The sequence below is a fragment of the Meleagris gallopavo genome, chromosome 3, assembly GCF_905368555.1.
Source record: "Meleagris gallopavo chromosome 3, MGAL_WU_HG_1.1, whole genome shotgun sequence".
In the NCBI taxonomy this organism is placed as follows: domain Eukaryota; kingdom Metazoa; phylum Chordata; class Aves; order Galliformes; family Phasianidae; genus Meleagris; species Meleagris gallopavo.
The window spans coordinates 29,961,819-29,983,459 of NC_139406.1; the positions used below are offsets into that span (position 1 = coordinate 29,961,819).

Consider the following 21,641-nt stretch of genomic DNA (forward strand, 5'->3'; position numbering starts at 1 on the left):
TGGGATTATTATAGGGCAGAGGGTAGCTGGCCGGGTAGTGAAAATGTGCTGAAGAACAGCTGTGAATTTCACAGGAAGGGGAAGTTCCCCCGCACGTGACTGAGGGTTACAGCACACATTGAGCAGTACGTGTTCCCCACAGACATGCACTTCCTCATTGCACTGATGAGACTGCAATCCCTTGATAGGATACAAAGGGAATCTGAATTCATTCCTGTTTTTTTTCCCTAACGTATGACAGTGAAGAATGAATGGTATCTTACAAACAAAATGACCAGGTAAACAAGCACAGCTGAGAGAGTTTTGCTCAACTTATGTTAAAAGATAAAGATTACATTTACTTTGCAGTAATTGTTCACTGAGGAATCTTCTTTCAGGCTCTAAATAATGTATTGTATTTGTCAGCATATTATTTACTTTCACGAAGGATGGGTTTTGCAGTACAAAGATCTGCACTGGTAGATCTGCACTGGTTAAAATTCACTTGGCATTGTAAAAGCTTTAAAAAGAAACCACACCGAAAATCTGAAACAATAAATTATGTTTCTTAAACTTTACATCCCAACATTTTACAACAGGCTGGACAACAATTTGTAGGTTGTTCAGACACTTGCAGTTCGGGGCTGAAAACCTGCAGAAAGTATCAGCTGGGAAGCTGCAGGCTGCACTGGAGCTCTGTGCAGCAGTACGTTGTTCTGGAAGCAGTGCTCCTGTTGAACTCTTTAATTCTCTTCCAGAAAGAAAAGCACATTTGCTGAGTATCAATCCTCCATAGTGCTACTGCTATAAATCAGAGCCTTCACGCAAGCAATGCTGACTGAGTGAACTGGCATGCCTCTACAGTATGTCTTTTATCTCAGTTCCCTGCGTTTTAACTGGGATCACAATACTCAATCTGATTTTTTTCCAGTCCGTACAAGGCTCCCAAATTGTGCTATCAATTGCAGACTGCTTTGCAGTCCTGCACACCAGCCTGCCACTTTACCTAGGAGAGGAACTGGAGAGGGAACCACTGCTTTCCAGTTGTCTAGGAGAGATCCCAAAGCTACTGCTCTGCTTCTGCCCTAGTGGGATCAGGGGATGACGTGGATGCTCATGGGGCCCAGGAAGGCAGCACCTGCTGCTCCAGAACCTGCTGCCTCTGCCACTGTGCACAGGCAAAACCCACAACCTCAGCGTCAGTTATCCTGACTCTTGGTGGCACTAATACCTGAAATCCCTCAGGAGGTGGTCTGGAAAAGAAACGACATGTCAAATTTACATTTGTGAGTTGTTCTGCCAGGAACAGTTCCTTGCTTTCCTGCCCAGCATGCCAGCAAGATTAGCACTGAACCCACAGAGAACAACCCAGTGAGGATGCAAGTGTAATATGTACACAGAAATTAAGCACTGAGTGTACAAGGATGCTTCCTGCCCCTTACTATTTGTCCATTTCTGTTTACTCTGTCTCAAAATGCTAGATATTGTTATGAGACATTGTTCAAATGCTGCTTGAAACCTGTTTCATTAACAGTGGAATATTTAGGAATAGATCATTGAAGGGGCAAAAGTAATGAAGTAATTAATCAGAAACTGCAGGATTGGGTTTAAGACAGACCAAATGATATCAAATTAAAGGCAAAAAGGCTTTGAAGAGCAACTGTGAGTGCTCTAGTTACAGAATTTGTACTGCTGATTAAAAGTATCAGAGGTAATTTATTCATCAGAAATAATCTTGTATATCAAGCCTTGTCTTTCTCAAGATTAACGGTAAAGTAACATTCACTGCTGAAATCCAAAGTGCTGGAAGGGTGCATTTGCAAGAACACAGAAGTCTGGCAACACGTTGTATAAAGTCACTCTATTCAGGATTGCTTAAGACAGGATTTTCTCTGCTCATTCACATCACACACAGTTTCTAAACATCCGTTTGCATTTCTTTTGTTTCTGTGACAGTCATTGCCTTTTGATATTGCCCTCAGCAAGGGAAGAATCAGATTTTAGCTATAGGCTTCAGTGTTCCTTCACTGCTGTTACTATGACAGTATCCCTGTAGCGTGTGCTTACAGAGTCCAACTGTGGTTTTGAAAACAGATCATCCCTATTCATATATTTTATTTTAATAAGATGTTAGAAACATGACCATTTTACCTGACAGCTTCTTTTCTTTGAATATGTAAGAGCTCTCTTTGCTGTATTACAGTATGTTGAGTAACTAATGTATTTCCCCAAACTAGAGTTCAGCTCGTATAGTTCCTAATCCTGTAATTACTTATGCATGTAGTTATGAATACAAACACTTCCTTTGTAATCACATGGAGAAGGACATGCTTAATTTATAAAGGAGTTTATAAACATGAGGGAAATCAACTTTTTACACAGGTAGATAGTGATAGGACAAGGGGGAATGGTTTTAAACTAAAGGAGGGGAGATTTACATTAGATGTCAAGGGTAAGTTTTTTGACTGAGAGAGCAATAGTGCCCCGTCCCTGGAGGTGTTTAAGGCCAGGTTGGATGGGGTCCTGGGCAGTCTGATCTAGCACTTGATGTAGCAGCTGGGAACCCTGCCTGTGGTGGGGGGGTTGGAACTTGATGATCGTTGAGGTCCCTTCCAAGCCAAGCCATTCTGTGACTCTATGCTGGCTCGAGGACCTTGCTATGTAGTCCCAAAGTCTAGGGATACTCCCATATTCACTAGTAATAATGATCCTTTTTTTCTCCTACTTAAGAGCGTGTATTAACACAGAAAGTTTTGCAGTGTAGATTTTCATGGAAAAACTTTTTTTGTTTTAATCTAATTATCTATCTAAAGGTAGAGAAACATTTTAAACATCCATTCAGTAAATCTTGATTTAGCTTTTAGTGAAGCTTTTTGTTCGTCAAGAACAAAGAAAGTATGAAATTGTATTGGTTGAACTACTGACTCCGTGGCAGAATTCTCACTGGCTTCAATACAGATCAGGATTTCACTAGCACATCTAAGTACGTAAAGTGAGCACGTTCTGGTTAGCGTAGACTTGTAGGGTGCTCATAAAAGAACAACACAGAATCAGCCATGTAGAAATATCAGAAATCAGTTGGACTGTCACACAACTTTCTTAGCTTTCCAATCACACACATTCTCCCACTGCTCTTCCTGCTGAATAAATAAGCCATAGAGAATAGCCTAGAGAACACATACCAGTATCCATGTAGCTTTTGGGAGGTTTGCTTATAAAAATAATACATATAATAAAATCTTTTTCTTTTCCCTTCAATCCTTGTTCAAGTATGACCAAAGTCAAGGATGCAGTATAAACTGATTCCTCAGTTATTCTTTAGAACCTTGAAAAGAGACAACTCTTTATAAATGTTATAATCTTTGTTACCATCAGTGCTTTAATACCAAACACTCTGATACATCCAGCACACGCTTAGGCTACTTCTGGTTTCGCATTCTGTCTTGCACTTCATAGAGATGGCTTTCATTAATACTGAAATCAAACCAATGCTGTTTTTAGTCAGTAGCCTTCAGCCACTCTATTCCTTTTCTCCCCTTTTTATGTCATTGTAAACTACTCGACAAACGCTGCGTCATACTTCCCCACTGCTGTCATTGCCATGCAGCATCTTTAAAAGATTCAAAAGAAACAGAAAGGCTGAACAGCAACAGGTTGGTAATAAAGCAGATGTGCAGTCTTTGGTTGAACTTGCTTGCAGTAACAAGCAGTAAGCCTGAGTTCTTTTTTCAGAGTGCAGGTGGAGAGGTCATCAATGAAAATAAATTTCTGAACACAGACTCCAGCACAGGATCAGTGGAAACAGCCGTCAAGCCGTTACCATTTAAAGATCCAAACTTCATTGTAAGTATACGAACAGTCTGAAATTCTAAACTCTTCAAATAAAACCCTGCCTAGGTTTCTGTTTAACCACATTGCTAATGTAAATATTAAGAAAGTCAGCTTTACAGCCAAATAAAAGATGGGCAGTTCTTTAGTAACTCACCTCAAGTCCACGCCACGTTATGGTCTGAAGTACACATCATATTAGAACATGAGAGTGGCACTCTTTTAGAGGGGAACTACTGTATTAAATTCTGGAACAGAACTTGCTAGATCAAGGTAGGTGCAGAAGCCTTATAGTGCAGTATCTCACAAACTAGCAGAACTAGAAGGCACTATTTATACCACTGTGCATGTACAAATCCCACCTCCTAACCCGGGAAAGCTGCAAAATAATTGAACTAAAACTCAGCCACATAGTCATTAGCGGCTGGCATTTTGCTCCTCTCCTATTCCCTGAAACTGTGACAGACCTGTGGTGTCTGCGCCTGCAGTAATTGCTAGATTTAGAAGCAAATGTTGTGTGCTCCCCAGAAGCCTCGTCTTCCGGCGTTCAGAAGTCGTGTGAACCCTGACAGCTGATGAAATACAGCCTGCTAAAACAATGTGAGATTGAAATTGGGGGAGAAGTTGAAGGAAGGCTAGAGCTAGTCATGCTATCACTGCTGGGTTTGTTTTTAATATCTTGTTCTGCCAGGGCCAACTCATTGGCACAATGTACTAATGCTTTCTAGGCAAGCAAACTTCTCAGACTGCTGGTCTTAAGCCAGTACTTAGGAAGTAGGATTTTATCCCAGATTTAATTTTGTATGAATAAGAGGCAATATCCCTCAGCATAAAACCTGAGTAATCAGCTTCACACTGCTCACTAAGCAAGGGTTTGGCAGGGGGTGTAAAATTCATCTCTGACTTGCAAGTTGCTATGTGCCTGCTTTACAGACTTCTGTCACAAGAAGAGCAGTCAAAGAAACAACTGCGTTCTTGATTCATGCTAATTCTCCAGTGAGCACTAGCATCTTGGGAAACTGGGTTTAGTGGAAAAGCTCCATATGTACCCAGGGGCACTCCACATAGCTTCCCTATAGGATTTAAATTGCCTTAAGGCAGGCTGAGCCTTCAATTCTTAGAGGGACATCCCCATTTCCAAGAAGGCAATACAGAAGTTTGCATGCTTGAAATTGTAATGAATGTGCGGGGCCTTTAACAACTGCTTCAGCACTGATAGACAGTTATAATAAAAATGTCATCATCCTGAATACAGTCAATAATTTGAGAAGAAATGTACTGAGGTTTAACTGGCTCTTTGTCTGTATGAACTGTAACAACAATTTGGATTACTTTCTTCCAGCCCAGCTTACCTTAAACAAAAGAAAATGAGTCAAATATCATGCATCTCTTAATGTGTTTGCTTTTTATTGGCCTCACCCATATCTCTAAACAGGTGTTACATAGAAACACGATAGAGATTACTCTGTAAGCATTGAACTTCTGGTTAACTGTTCAGAGGACAACGCCTCCTTTTTCTTTTCATTATGGATGAGAGAGAGACTCAAACCAGTAGCAAAACTTTGTGTGTGATTGTGGCCTGCTGAGGTTGGGTGGATGCTTCCTCTCAGCTTCACTGGGTTTCAGAGCAGCCCTTAATATACCAGATTGCTGAAAAGTAGTGGCTGTGCAATGATCTGGGGGGAAAATTCATCTAATGAATTTGAATTAGGAATGTGCTGGTATATCTGTTTCCATCTCATATTGCAACAGCCTGTATTTTCAGTGGCTGCTACTAAGGTGTTACTCTCAGAGCAACGTTTGCATGTACTTTCTGTAGTAGATGTGCATTGCCAAAACAGATACATCAACAGCTCATGAACATTTTTTCTGAATATATCTTACATCTACGGAAAACAGCTTTCTCATTGAATCCTTCCTGCTATCATTCTCAGCGATTCAGCAGCCTAATTTATAAACTAATCACAGCAGAAGTGCATTAGCAGAAAGAACTTTGCTGAGTTTTGATGAGACTGAGGTGGCAGGTAGTAATTATTAACTGCGATAACTGCAACTCCCCAATTCTGAGAACAGTTTCTGTTCTGAAGTAAAGCTGTAAATCTGTGTCCTTTGATCATTTAGAAGAAGTACAGTATATTGTGCATCTTTTGTCTCTGGAGGGGCATAAATAAATTACTTCGTATTCCATTTAGTAAGTGAAACCAGCACTATAGCACCAGCAGCAAGCCTTCTGCGAGCATAGCTTTCAAAATGCAAAATTGTCTCAGCAGCCAGTATTCTATTTATTACTCCTTTTCTATCCCTCTATCATTTGGAAGAAAAATAAAATTTCCAAAAAGCTTCTCATAGCATTCATTACATTTTGCAAGCTCAGTTATGTTTTCTACAGTTGTGGATTACTCAAACGAGCTGGAGCTGCACCTGTACTATGCCATAAAAAAGGGAGAGACAATTTAGCCGTGTAATCACAATTTCAGACACAAGTTCATAGTATGAGTTCTAGTATGATGGGAATTGCATACAGAATCCTGTAATCTCAGGCTAAACCTAACCACATTCATTTTCTCTTTCCCTGTAAAAAGCAGATTTTCATTTCCTTCAGTTAATCCTAAACATATAGTAGCTTTGACACGGTCCAAAAAGTCTTTGTTTTTCTTGCAACTAAGATTAAAGGGCACAGTATATTAGTCTGCTGATGAAATAAGTGAGGATAACGGTTCGTTACAAGATGAGACGTATCTAAAAGACTGTGAAGTAGAAGTATCATGCTCTGAAATGGTATTCTTTATTTTTTCTCTGAACATCATATTTTTAATTCTAGCACTCCAGCATTGGTGGAGCAGCAGCTGGCAAGAAGAACAGAACTTGGAAGAACCTAAAACAAATTCTTGCTTCTGAAAGGGCATTGCCATGGCAACTAAATGATCCTAGCTGTAAGCTGCTTAGACGCTTTGCTTGTATTTATAAATAATAAAATCCACACAAATAACTTTTTTTAAAATGAACCTGAACTATTTCATCAGTGAATGCAGTATCCTGCTTGAACGGGGTCCATTTCAGACTAGCCTGATCACACCAGCACCAAGGGAAAAGTAAGGTAACAAAAATGATTTGGAGTGTTGTGAAGAAGTTTGGATACATCTGGGAAGTGAGTTCTATGTGAGAAGTGCATTTATCAGAGCCAGGTTAGAAACTTCTTGTTCCCGTTGTGTTTTTGTCACCTCTTCACTGCTGAGGAGCTGCCTGCATGTCTCATGACGGTGTATCTGCACAGCAGTAGCCTCTGCTTCATTAGCTCTGTTGAAACTATTATCAAGTGAGATTCTGCTAGCCACGTACACGTGGTAGCAGAGTCCTCAGCCCAAGCTTTCTATCCAACTCCTTATCCAGATTCTTGGGAGACTTAAGTCCTACATCCTCTACTTAGTTCAGCACAGTTCAGACAACACTATTAGCACTCCAGATTACAGCCAGCTTGCGTAAAACCACAGGAGCAGAATTAAAGCACTACTTTTAATCTCAATGTACTTCAAGGCAAGTTTAAGGTTGGATATTATCAAACTTAACTGGAGGTAGAAATCTTCCTCAGATTTCATTCAAGCAACCAGAGGCATCTCTGAATTGGGCAGGTGCATATACATTTTGTCAGAATCCGTGCTTTAACCAAAAATAACTTGCCATTTTTTAAAGTGATTTAGATGCAACTGTTACAGAAGAGTGTAGGCTACTGTGTGTGCTTGCCTATTGTAGGCCACAGACTGCCGATTTCTATTAGTTGTTATTTGCAACAGTAAATTTAAAGGCTTTTTTAAGAGGGTGGCAAAAGAAATTCACTTGCATATTTAAGAACAGCTGTCTTTTGAATTATGGGACTATGATTTGATATGGATGGAGAGTTTCAATTTATCATAGCAGCCGAATGAGATGCAAAGGAGTTCAGGAAGGAGTAGAGAAATGAGCCAGGTACAAGATAGTTTTGTAAACACTGAAAATCAGTGATTTAACTACTTAGCCATGCCAGTCATATCTTAAACAGTCATATCTCATAAATGAATGAGACCTGGTATCTAAAGGGCATCAGAGAAGAGCAATTTCCATCAGTTAATTTAAACATTCAGACAATTTTCTAGGTCATTGACTGGGCTTAAAGTGGTACATGCTTAAAGATTTAGCTGATTTAAAAGATTACGTTGCTTTTCTGGATTATAGCATTTCAGAGCTACAATCTTGAGCAATGTTTCATGGTCTTAACATACAGCATGTGTGCAGTAATGGCTATCTGCTATTCTCTGCAACTGACTGCAAGGGAATCCATTCAGACTTGGAGGAAATCGGCACATTTTAAATAGCTGTATTGCATTTCCTTCTGCAGAAAGAAAGAAAAATGGAACAGAATGGAGTTCTGCTTACTGAACTCTTGCATTACTGAAGTGAGCAGAATCAAGCTGTTCCTTACAGCACTTCCAGGCTGAATGCTTTCAGAGGTGATTCTGCTTCACGGCTTTTTGCTGCTTTAACAGATACCTCAAATCAAACCCAGTGTTTTAAATATTTGTTATCTCTTTACATTCTGGGTTTTCTTTTTAAAATTCATGTAGTATATTGAACTTATCCTTTGTTTCCCCCTAGACTTTAGTATTGACGCTCCTCCATCCTTTAAGCCTGCAAAGAAATATTCAGACATCTCAGGACTTCCAGTAAGTATTTTATTTTTTTCTCTTCAAAATTGGCATTTGACTTTCGACAATTAAATAAACTGGTACATGCCTCTGCAAGAAACATACATGCTGAGGCCGCTGTTCAGTCTTGTGCTTAATAATTGTCCTGTGATTTAGGGCCAAACCCCAAATACTATCCCAGCATCTCCAAGTCCTCAGGATCTTAACAGATGCCAGGGCAGCTTAAATACCTTGCCCTGCCAGCTGGCTCCTATCACACCATTTCCCAGCTGTGGAGTCTGCACTGGTCCCCATCACTCTCAACTCTGCTTTGTTACAATGAAAGCTGGCAGCCCGTAGTCTCCATGACTTCAATTTTGCCAAGCTTTAAGCACACACTCTGTAACTTTCCATGCTCAGTGTTTCCCTGAGTCTGGATTTTTTCATTGTATCTTTTTGAGAAAGTATCAGAAAGATGGTTAAGCAACCTCCAAGAACGAGATTATGCAAAATTTTATCGTTCTTCACAGGTTAAAAAAAAATTGTTAACATTGCTCACTAACTTCCTTTCAAACACATCAGCCTGAGACATGGGGCATGGATTTTCAAGCATTTTGAATAGCCCCATGCTGCAGTGCTGGAACTTGGAGTTTGGCAGATAGGTAGCTTGTGTGTCACAGGTTGGCTCCTTCACACGGTTTTATTGTTTAAAAACAAAACAAAACAAAACAAAAACCTTAATTTGACCTTAATTATGGTTTGCACATGCTCCAAAAAGTCAAGAATTGTTAGAATTTGGCACCTGAATTGTTAAGAGTCTGTTGGTACCAAACATGAGTCAAGTCCCCGAGTTCTGCCCAACATACATTTTGTATCTGCTACTGAGACTGTTTGTGTTTTACTTAAAACAGGTGTTAATAACAGTAACTTTTCTCTTTGCCAATACTCAGGTTCACATCTTTTCAGTGATTGATTGTGCAGAAGCCTATGCATTTACTACAACAGAAAAGAATAGGAAGGCTGCAGTTTGGACTATAGAAAGTATTAAGTAATGGTTATACTAAATAACTACAACGACAAGAACTTTGTAACTTCAAATAGCCTTATACAGATTCTCTGGGTCCCTTCCCTCAGTTGAATCCATAGGGCACTATCCCACCTCACAGACATGATGGTACCTCATAGGGATGCCTGTAAATGGTATGTTGATGTAGGTTAACACTAAAAAGCTCCTTATAAAATTAACAATTCTACTTTCAGAGTGAGATTTGAGCAATGTGCATCAGCTAGGAATATTCACTGTATGGCATCGGTGCAGATAAAACAAAGGATTAAACACATTCTCACTAAGTGGGCATCTTGCATTCTGTGTACCGAATTAGATGAAAGTCCCTGTTAGGAAAACAATGGGTGAGCACTTAATTAAGGACTGCCTGAGTGTGGATACAGAGCGCAGGGGACCAAAGAACAGCTGTAGAGCCAACGGTAATCCTTCACATCCTAACATTTGAGTTTTTGATTTGACAACATCTATCATCTTTGACTTTTTCAAGTAACACATTTAGAAAAGCCTCCTAGGAGGTGGCATGTTCTCAGCTCTGCCTCCAAGCATGATTTGGAAGGGAAATGAGTTGCTTGGATCGAGGCTGGTAACCCAGTGTTCAAAAGGAAACGGGAAAGCAAGATCTCCCTCTTTTTCCTCTACTCTCCTCTTGGCATTGCTTTGCAAGTGGCATTCACAACAGGTGCTGTTAAAACTGCAACAGCACCTCTGCTGGGCTTAAATGGAGCAGAAGGCATAAAAGATTAAATCCTTGTCTGCCCCACGTCCAAGGAACCAACCCGTTCTTCCCAGCACCAGCCTTTGATGTGTTGCAAAGCCAGTCAGTCATCGCAGCTACAGCAAGATGATGGTGCAGGTGTAAGTGAAGAGTGTCCCTGACAGCTAAGGGGCAGGCTGGCCACTGGAAGCAGACTTCTACTCCCCAGCTTTTCTTTACTAGCTTTTCCTTTCCATCAGTGATCTACACACTGTTCTATATTAACTATTGAAGCTTAGTGTAAATAATCTCCATTCTCTAAGATTCCATTCAGTGCTGGTTCTGTTTCCTTTTTTTTCTGGCTTTAAAAAAATAAATAAATTCCACCCTTGAATCGCAGTGTGGCTCATTTCCTATTTTATGCAGCTTGTGAGGTTACTCCAGACTGATAAAAAATACCATGTTTAAAAAAAGTCTTTTGTATAGAGAAAGATAACTGAGACAGTGTGTCCTCTAAATTGCTGAGCCAGAAATGTTGCCTAAGAAGCACTAAATTTATTTTAAAGATGCCTACTAGGAAGATATGTGGAGTAATAGAATATCTTAGAAATCTAGTATAAGAAAAATGTCCCGATATTTTCTATTTAAAATCTGAAAGCCTTTGTATAAGATTGTATTTTGTATGGGAATGCTGGATTCCCCGTGGAGAAAGAAAAAAGAAAGTAAAATAAATTCCTTAGCATTACTCATTTAGGGAAGAATTAAATGGTCTAGCAGGTACAAAAAAAAGAGAAGTGCATTAAAATACTCTCATCAGTATATCTGCAGTTATATTAACTGCCACAATTAAATTCTATTGATTCTCTTCTCTTTCTCTGTGTAACACAAATGGAATTAAATTTACCATTGGTCTAAGCAGAGCAGCCAATTTATCTTTGTAAAGCAGCCTAGAACTCAAAAGCTATTATCTACTATATTGACATTGCAAAATAAAACTACTATTTCCAAAGTTGCAAGATGAGTATTTAGCTATACTAATGTGCAAAACAAAGTAATTCAATGTAAAGCAGATTTTAAAAACTTCAAATATTTGAACGTCTCTTCCTTTCTACTATAGAAACAGATCAAGATAATTTATTGTATTTGAAGAGCACGTATTTGTGGTCTTAACTTTAAAGTACAGCAGAGTTCTGTCTCTGTAAAATCCTCTTCACTTTTCTAATACCTCGTAGTTTTTGCTGAAGCACTAGCTTAAGTTAGTGACATTGTATATTAGTTGCCATACCACACATACGACATGTTGATGTGTGCAAGCAATACAGCCCAATGTGAAGAATGGTGAAGAAATGCCATAATTTTAACATGGGTTGATGTGCAACACAAATTGCAGATATAGTTTGGCCAGTTTATTACGGAGTCTTGCACTTTGGAGAAGCAGTCTGCTTGCTTAGCTTTTCTTTAGATACCAAAGGCCAAATTTAAAATGTGAAATAAAAGTAAATTAACACCTGCTATAGCCATAAAGTTACCACCAGGAATAAATTTACTTCTAATGTCCTAACTTTGCCATTTGTCTGGAAATGAATTGATGGCTTGCCTGCTAGCTGCCTACGTTTAATTAACCTTACAGCATTTCTTTGTAACGAGACATGCTACAAATAACACCTCATTTTCTGCTAAGCCTTATCAGGCCAGACGATTACGTGAATTGTTCCACGCTCAACATATCCTTTCCAATGTAAAACTGGTGGAAGGCTCTGTGCTTTAACACTGTAACGCTTTGTGCCTTCCTGGCCTTTTCTGCTTTAGTAGCAGCATCTCAAGAGATTTCAGCTGCCTGTGCCTTACCACCAATTCCCGTTGAGGAAAGGTGCACAGGACACTTGCAGGCCATTGGCAGGCACTTTGGAATATAATGGTAACGTGTTGCTGCTATCTTGGAGGCTGAAGGTGGAGAGAGGGTACCCTGAAGCCTACCATCCTCCAGTCCGGCCTCCTGTGCTGCTCGCTCTGAGCTCGTAGGAGCTCAGGGTTTCTGTAGCGACAGGGAAGGGGAGAGGATGGAATGAGATTGGCACCGCTCCCAGGCACTCGAGACCCAAATGCAGCAGAGGATGTGAGCCTAGCCCAAGGCTAGCTGGCCAGGCTCTATCCTGAAAACAGACATCTGCAGCAAAGCAAAGAGCGGAGTTCAAATTTCTTATCAGTTCAGTCACAGCACCATAAGCTGAGACTCCCTTGCTTTAGCAATCACTTTAAAGTAAATTAAAAGCTAAGTTGTATGGAGCAAGAGAAAAATCAGTCCAAAGCTATCCAAGCACCCATAATTCAGCCTTTTTGTTGGGTAATTTGCTGGCAGCAGCCTGATTGTTTGGAGAGCTGCCTTGGGAGAGACTGTACATGGCACAGAGTTGCTAGGGTGAGTTTAGAGAGTTGGGGAATTTCTTTTGCAGTGTTTTGGATGAGACTGTTCTAGCCCTCTGTGATGTTTAAAGCTTTTCTAATGTGATTTTATAGGGGTTAGTTAACTCCTCATAAATTTTGACATGAGGAAGAAAATATACAAACTTTTGGTCACGTGCCAGAATAGCAGTACTGTTACTAAAAAAAGAAAGTAATTTCTGGTCTCATAATTATGTGTTTTATTAGAGTATTCTGATTTGAGATTTTATCTGAATAGTATCTTCTCCATTGTTTCTTTTTCAGGCAAATTACACAGATCCCCAGAGCAAGCTGAGATTTAGTACTATTGAAGAATTTGCCTATATTCGGATGCTCCCTTCAGATGTGGTTACAGGATACCTGGCTCTAAGGAAAGCAACGAGCATTGTTTCCTGAAAAGACCAAGTGTTGTTGTGTGTCACCTTTGAATGGTGCTAGGTTTGAGAATTATGACAGAGACTGCCTGCAGGATTGAGGTTCCTTCAAACTCTCCATTGATATTTACATCTGGAAGTTGTTGATGACACATGTGATGACACATGAATGAACATGTGGATTTAATTCTGACAAATACTTATATTTGTTACTTTTCCATTTTGTAAGCAATTTGGTTTGGTGGCCAAGGTAACCTAAGACCTTAAGGACATGGATCAGCACTATAATGTCCAAGTTATATGTAATTTCTTTAGAGACAGAATTTCATTCCCACTCTATATATAAAGTACTGATCTGGCTCAGAAGAATAAACAGCCAGTTAAATAAAGGAAAAAGCTCCAAGACATTCCAGCTTCTAAGACCTGCCTTGCAGATGTGCTTTCCATTTGGCTATGAAGAAGCTTGTCCCACCTGGAAAAATCCAAGATAACATACCAACTAAGCGCTGCTATTGGGATGAATGCTTATGGTACAGAGCACTATGAACAGCTGCACACAAATATTTGCATTGAAGAATGGTCAGCATACATAAAGGTGGACTCAGATTCATTTAAAATATCTTAACGAGTACTTGTGGCTTGAGTCCATTACATCACCAGGAAATTCTGAGTTGTGACATTTGGTATTTTTTGAGTGCTTCCTTCCACAACTCAACTGTTCTGCCTCTGCTAGTTGGTTCATTATTATTACTAATTAGTACAGAAAAAGTACTTATTTCCCAGTCTTTTTAGGAAAGGATGCTATAATAGCAGGAATTCCTCTGACCAGTGGCATTCTGACACTCATAGTCTTCAGTAAGGCAGGATGGACACTGACCATTGCTCTCTGAAGTAACAGGAGAGTATGCGAGAGCAACTGAAGGTCAGAGAAAGGAGAAGGAAGGAGAGCTCAGCCTCTTGGTGGGGGTTGACAAGTACTTGCTGACATCAGAAACAATTGTGATTTTCTGAAACTAAGCTGGGGGGTGGGGGCGGGAAGGAAGTGGGCAGTCCTCACTTCATCCAAGTTCCATCATGGACATCATGACATTATGCAAGTCCTCTCTTGGAGGGCACAAGGAGCACCCTTGTGGCACTAGCTAATGTCTAAACTGCATTTTCAATGCACATTTCTATAGCAATGATAATTTTTGAAACAGACGTTTTCTCATTGAAAGAATAAGTAACGCTAGTTTAATCTCAACTCTAAAACAGGAAAAATCGCTTAACAATGGGGTACATTGTTCAGTGAATGTATGTGGGACTCATTCCTTGTTTTTTGTGATCTAATATTTACAACAACGAAGTAATTTGAAAAGTCTTTGACATGTTTACAATAGATCCGTCAAAGATCTGGATACCAGATAATGCTGCAACTGTATCACAGAACAAAAAATAATAGGACAGGATATCTTCCTTCATGCCAGTAGGCATCCAAGCCACATTCTCTTTGCATTTGAGTTTTATAATGGCTGTTTTAACAGAAGATAAGTTTGTAAGATAAGCTTAACATTGATATGAAAAGCAAATACAGAACTGCTCTAAGATCACTTCTGCTTTAAGTAAACAGACACTAGCTTAGAAAATGAGATTTCACCAGCTTGCTCTCTCCCACAAGTATTTTCAGCATTCTTTGAGAATGACTGTTTAGGAGTACAGTCTCCCTCCCTATCAGAAGTGTTCCAGGACTCCTGCACTGAATGCAAAAGTGTTACTTTTCTCAGCTAATTTCTACTGAACAGTATTTATGCAATCCATTTTCAAAACCTAAGTGTCTTGATGAATTGGCATCAGATAAGTAAACGTGGCTCTTAAATTTGGCAAAAATATTATTGACTCCTCAGTGCTTTCTAACCATGCCATGGCTACTGGATTCCCTTCTCACTCCTTGTTTTTAACTTTGTTTGCTGCAGGCCCTCTTTTCTTGCTATGCAGCACACCACTTACTAGGCTGTGCACTGTTCGTTTAAAGTCAGCCACTGAAACCATGCAATTTTACACTGATTAACAGCAGTTGACTGTGTGCAGCAGTTAAAAGGTATTTGTTTTAGCAGGAAGGTGAGAACAGAAAAGATCCAGTAGCCAATGCGTTGATCAGTCCAACTAAGTTCTTTTTGGGAATAGTTTTTGGGCTGCTGTTCTCATCAGTGGCTTCTGGGAGAGAACTGCGCAACAGCAGCATTGCTGCACGGAGCAGAAAATATGGATAAGTGAAGAGCTACTCTGTGCCACAGAGTATTTTTAAAGTGTGTATTATTGTCAGCCTCAGAAGAACTGAAAATTGAAACATACATTTATATTTATTTATATCCAGGACATAAGTAAAAGAAGCTGAATTTAAATTGCAGAGAGGACTAAAGAAAGGCATTTAAAAAGACAAGCAATGACAAATACCATTTCAGACTTTGGGAAAATATGTTTCAACAAATACTGCTGACACATATGTAAAGTGAAAAAGCCAGCAGTCACAGTAATGACCAATCTGTTGATGTACAGATGTTACTGCCTACAGAGTATCACCTGGGCATGCTACATACTACAGACATGGATGGCTTCAGCCTGCAGCTTGTGGGGCAGCAATGCTGGCGGCAACATTTCCAGAGGGAAGGCGTGTGCTGCAGACAGCTGAGAGCAGCAGCTTTCGCAGCAGCCGTGGCTGCTGCCTCCACCCTTCCCATCCCCTTCCAGATGGGAGAGCAGGATTGCCTTGGCTCCTTCCTTGCTGCTTCCCTGCTAGTTTGTACAGCCGTTCTGTGCTTGAAAGCTCCCTGCCTCTGCCTTAGCCCCACATCCTGGAGATCGCCAGAGTGCAATTTAGAGAATTACTGCTCATTTTGGAATCCTGTCGTTTCACTGTCCTATATTCCCATTTTCTCCTCTGGCAGGATTCTAGACACCCATAGACACCCGTGCTACACACGGTCTTCCACAGATAAGAGTAGCAGGTGTGTGAAGGAAGATAGGCCTTCATCTTTTTTGACAGAGACCAGTAAGTCTCAAAGCTCTTACAGCACAAGATGACTAAAGTAAGTGCAAAGGACAGGACTCTGCACTGGTGAGGCCGCACCTTGAGTTCTGCGTTCAGTTTTGGGTCCCCCACTACAAGAAGGACAGACATTGAGGCCTTGGAGCGTGTCCAGAGAAGGGCAACAAAGCTGTGAGGGGTCTGGAGGACAAATCTTATGGGGAAGGGCTGAAGGAACTGGGATTGCTTAGTCTGGACAAGAGTAGGCTCCGGAGAGACCTTATTGTTCTCTACAGCTACCTGAAAGGAGGTTGTGGTGAGGAACTATTTACCCTCTTCTCCTAGGTAACAGTGACAGGATGAAAGGTAACAGCCTTCAGTAGTGCCAGGGGAGGTTCTGTTTGGATATTTGGAAAAACTTCTCTGAAAGAGTGATGAGATGAGACACTGGAACAGGCTGCCTGAGGAGATGGTGAAGTCACCATCCCTGGAGGTATTCAAGAACCATGTGGATGTGGCACTGAAGGACATGGTCAGTGGCATGGTGGGAGTGGATTGGTGGTTGGACTAGATGATCTTAATGGTCTTTCCCAACTTTAACAATTCCATGACTTCTTAGTAATGAAAAATATCAAAGTAAAAATGAACTAGCATAAGGTTAAAAAGCTTTAGTAAATCCCTTCTATTAAGAAAAAAGCTCAAACTCACTGCGTAATTATATTGTTTTTTCTTGAAGATTTAAGGTAGTAAATTAATCCAACAATAATTTATTACTAGAAAACTTAAAATTGCCTCTAATGTACGTGGTTTACATACCCAGACAAAATAGCACATAGCTTTTTCATTCTGAAGCATTTCAGGGAAGAAGCCTTACAGACGATGTTAGGTTCCAGGAAAAATAAAACAAAACATAAAAACAACTGACAACTGACTTCGTGCTCTGTTAACCAAGAACAGTCAAGCGGTATTCTGCATTACTTCTGAACAGTTCAGTCACCCCAGGATGATGATACAGCTATTATTAGAATTGGGAGAAATCCATTATTTCCCTCATTTTAGTGTGTGTCACAATTACAAACCACTTTTTCTCTGCTAGGTGGGTGGGCTTCAACAGAGTAATACATCTTCATGCAATAAAACACTGAAGTCCATTTGATATCTTTAAGTGTTGCTTGGCTTGGTTTTCTATTATCTAAGAAGCTGTACTGAATGCCGTCCTTTCAGTTGATTACCCTATTGTAAATCACAGCCTACAGACAGCAATAGCAATAACCTCTTGGGAGATCTAATAATAATAATAACTAACTGTTTAAACTACTGCTAAGTATGGCTTGTATAGCTGCATACGGTTTAAGACCTCTGAGGTCACACATGTTAAAAACAGAACAGCATTTTCTCTGACACTGTAACCTAAAATCAATAATTGGTATATAAAACCTGAAGTGGCAGCAGACTAGATAATAAGTTGGTTTGGGCACTCGGTGTGTTTACTGTTTGCAAACACATTCTCTGGGCATTATCTCCCGCCAGCTGCTTGTGAGTCCTGTGCCTGTCACTTGGCTGCAGTATATTCAGCACAGCACTGCAGCCATCTGCACTAGGTTCATGGGCTATCCAAAGTCTTCTCCAGTGTCCCAAATCTCACATGCAAAAATTACTCTTATCTCAAGTGAAGAAGTTGTTTACAAGATGCTACCCACGTGTTGCACCTGTGGACAGTATCTCTTTTCTCTCTAAACCTTGACTCCAAAGCAGGGTTTGCATCAAACAGAGAAGTACCCTAAATGTAGGAACTTAATGTTTCAACATAGATCACGCACAAGAAAGTTCTTAATGTAAAAGTTTGGAATTCTTCCATACTGCTTGCTCCCTTTTAGTGGGAGCAATGAGTAACAGGGAATGTCTGAATTTTGGCTGTGATCCCATCCATGTTCTAAGGGACAACAGTTTTCCTATACTCTTGATTCACTTCTCCCAGGAGGTGAAGGTCATCATACACACACACATCATCTGCATACTGCGTGTCAGCTCACTGTGCATCGAGAGGACAGAGGGGAGAGAATTAAGGATCTGTTAACACGCTGCTCCGTTGGCCCAAATCCTCTCACGTTTTCCAGCTTGGAAGCTGGGTGCTGGTAGCCCCTGCATGCTCACAAAAGAGAGGGAAGGAGGGGCCCCATCCACACAGAAGAGTTTGTCTGTGGTCTGAAACCCGCTCAAACAATTAGAGTGGTTAATTGTGTGATGCCTTCAGGTCACTACTGCTTACAGAGTGTCAAGGAACTGTACAGCATGCACTTCCCCTGCTCTGTGACTACAGCTGCATCCCTCACCAGGTGGCTAAGCCAACAAAGAACATAGAATACCTCATGTTGAAAGGGACCCACAAGGATCAAGTCCAACTCCTGGCTCCACATAGGACCACCCAAAAATCAAACAAACAAACCCTATTTGAGAGCATTGTCCAGATGCTTCTCAAACTCCGGCAGCTCAGTGCTGTGACCACTGCCTTGATGCTTGGAGGAGCCTGTTCCAGTGTCCAAGCCACCCTCCAGTGAAGAACCTTTTCCTAACCCAGTTGGGCTGAATATAAGTAGGCAGTCTCATGACGGGAGTCTGCCTTCCAGCTTTGGACAGAAATGCTCTCAACTGAAAAAATAGCTGGCAGCCTCTAGAAGCATCTTTGAGCAGCACTTCTTTCCAGGGAGACAACAGAGGCAGTGTGGGGTCTGATACTATCAGTAATAAAAAGGAAATGTCAGGACATAGAATAGAGTAAATGGATATGCATTGGGATTGCAGAACAAACTGCCCTGTCAATATAAGGCTATGTCAAAGAGAAAAAATTATAAAATATATAAACTTTATAACATACTATAAAGTACATTTATAAAATACTCTGTTGGTGATTCTTAATTCTGTGAAACACAAATAGGACATTAAGGTGGCTTTATATTTGGAATAGAGAATGTAAGTAGGTCGTAACTCACTACTTCACACTGTTCCCTTCTGGAAGGCATGTCATAGACGTAGAGATATAGAGCCAATGGTGCCATCATTCTCATGTGTACAAATGAAGCAGAGAGCGGCTCATAGACACAAGCCTCGTTCTCCTCTCAAACAGCCTTTCGTTACTGAAGCCAATGGCAAAGCACAAGCAGCCAGATATTTGTTGTCCTCCACCTCTTGTACCAGGCTGTGCAGAACACCAGTGCTAAGAAACAAATATGAGCAATTTCCTCCCCTTCCCATGAGCTTTGTAAATTGAGAAGTAGTTATTGCTACCCTTCCTCCAATGACACAAGAAATGTTCTATGGAATTATGCTGGTTTGGCCCTGTGCTTTTATAACCCTTGGGAAATGGCATGTCAAACCCCTGCCTGTTTCAAGGAAATCTCATCTGCAAACAGTTTATTTCAGCAGCTGTCTCCACATTCGTCTAATTTATCTTAGAATGAATTGGACGCCAAATTCTCCATGGGCCTTGATGTGTCCTTCTGAAATACCACACTGGGACAGAGAATGCAAAAGCTATCTTTCCTGTATATTTCCTGGACACAATGCCACTGGGACATGCAGACCACTCTGAAGCCCTGGGGCAGTGATCTCCACAAGGACTGTTCATAGCTTCTAGAAAAAAAAAATAAGCCACATGGATGATTTCTGGAAAAAGCAATGGAATCCTGCTCTTTCACTCTTAATGTACGCACTTTGTTCACTGCACTTAGCAGTTTCCCAGTTCCCTAACCCTTCTATGAATTATGACAACAGAGCAAGTGGGGACTGCACACAACTTTGGTGATTTGGATGCTCACTGGAGAATGGAAAGGGCCTTTAATCTGTTAGGTAGTAGAGACTAAGCCCATATCAAAGATTTGGGGGAAGCTTTATGTCCACGTGGAGGCTGATCATGAATGATGTTCCCAGGAATCTGTTTTTGAACCAGTGCTTTTCAATGTCTTTATCTATCATATAGGCTCTGGGATTGAGTGTACCCTCAACAAGCTAACTGATGACACCAAGCTGGGTGGTGCAGTTGACAAAATAGAAGGGAGGGGCACTATACAGAGAGACTTGGACATGCTCAAAAAGTAGGTACATGAAAATCTAAAGAGGATTAACAAGGCCAAGTGCAAGGCACTGCGCTTGGATGGAGGCAATCCCAGATACAAGTACAGACTTGGGGAAGAGCTCACTGAGAGCAGTTCTGCAGCAGAAGGACAACAATATCCTGGGTTGCATCAAAAGAGGGGTGGCCAGCAGGGAAAGGGCAGTCATTGTCCTCCTCTACTCCACTCTCATGAGGTGCCATCTGAAGTACTGTGTCAAATGTGGGACTCCCAGCACAAGAAAGACATGGAGCTGTTGGAAAGTGTCCAGCGGAGGGCCATGAAGATTATCAGAGGGCTGGAACACCTCTCCTACAGAGAATTGAGAATCTCCTACAGAGATTGAGGGAGTTGGACTTGTTCAGCCAGGAGAAAACACCAGGGAGACCTCACTGCAGCCTTCCAGTACTTGAAAGACCTTACAAGCAGGAGAAGGACAGCTTTTTAACAAGGTCTGATAGTGACAGGACAAGGAGGAATGGCTCTAAACTCAAAGAAGGGAAATTCACACTAGATGTTAGGAAGATATTTTTTACTCAGGTAGTGAGGCACTGGCAGAAGTTGTGGATGCCCCATCCCTGGAGGAGTTCAAGACCACGTTGGATGGTATCCTGGGTACTCTGATCTAGTGGGTGGCCGCTCTGTGATACTATGATGATTCTATGATCGGACTAGATGAAAAATCCTGTCCTATGCCATACATTTCTAAGCATTTCTCAAAAAACAAACAACAACAGCAAAATAGCCTCCAAATCCAGTATGAATATTCTTAAATTCCTCCTTTGCACCCCTGTGATGGCAGTGGGTGGCAACGTTTTGGGAGGAGAGGACTGCAGGGTTGTCCTGTGTAGGGTGAAGCTGACACTGTAGAATGCATAAGAAAACAGGTGTTGTGTCCCAGCCCCCTAAAAGCGAATATTTGAAATAACAGCTCATTTTTGGGGTGATACAGAACGAGAAGCTTGATTTTGTCTTAAGTAACACACAGAAGTTTAACCAAGAATACGAGCCACTAAGAGAGAATCTCCATGGCATAACCAGTAATACCACCTTCCCTGGAAGGGAATGCAAATCCCTGTGCCTCCCACTCAAAAAAATAAAACCAACAACCAGCCAACAATAAAAACCTCAGACCATCACCCTGTAGTAGTTAGCTTAAAAATAAAAAAATAAATGAACATCAAGTTATTCAAAAGAAGCTTTCACTTGGAGATCTACAGAAAGTAGTTACTGAAAACAGAAAAGAAGCACCACAAGAATTAAAATCCAAAGGGATTTCAAGCAAGAAGAAAATTCCAAGTGAAAAGGAAAAATTGAAACCACAATGGGAAAGCTGAGGGCATACATTACCAAGAAAACAGCCTGCAAATGGTAATTGAAACCCCAGGGCAGGCCAAACCAGAAGCATCCCTACAACAATCCCTCTGTCAAAAGGACCACTGAAGCAAAGCCTAAAAAGGAATGAGTTCACCAGAAAATGAAAAACA

General features: G+C 40.8%; 1 protein-coding gene across 2 annotated transcripts in view; it reads left to right on the plus strand.

The window, feature by feature from the left end:
* INO80C (INO80 complex subunit C) overlaps window positions 1–16,965 on the plus strand; it is a 32,377-nt gene extending 15,412 nt beyond the window's left edge. Inside the window, exons 2-5 of one of the 2 annotated variants that reach the window (XM_085220529.1) lie at window positions 3,712–3,822; window positions 6,629–6,740; window positions 8,437–8,504; window positions 9,416–9,713. In XM_085220529.1, the coding sequence (XP_085076655.1) occupies window positions 3,712–3,822; window positions 6,629–6,740; window positions 8,437–8,504; window positions 9,416–9,517 (393 nt within the window). In that variant the 3' untranslated portion in view covers window positions 9,518–9,713. Of the gene's footprint in view, window positions 1–3,711; window positions 3,823–6,628; window positions 6,741–8,436; window positions 8,505–9,415; window positions 9,714–12,931 lie in introns of those variants that run through there. The other variant, XM_085220528.1, reaches the window with a different exon arrangement.
* Window positions 16,966–21,641: the final 4,676 nt, after the last annotated feature.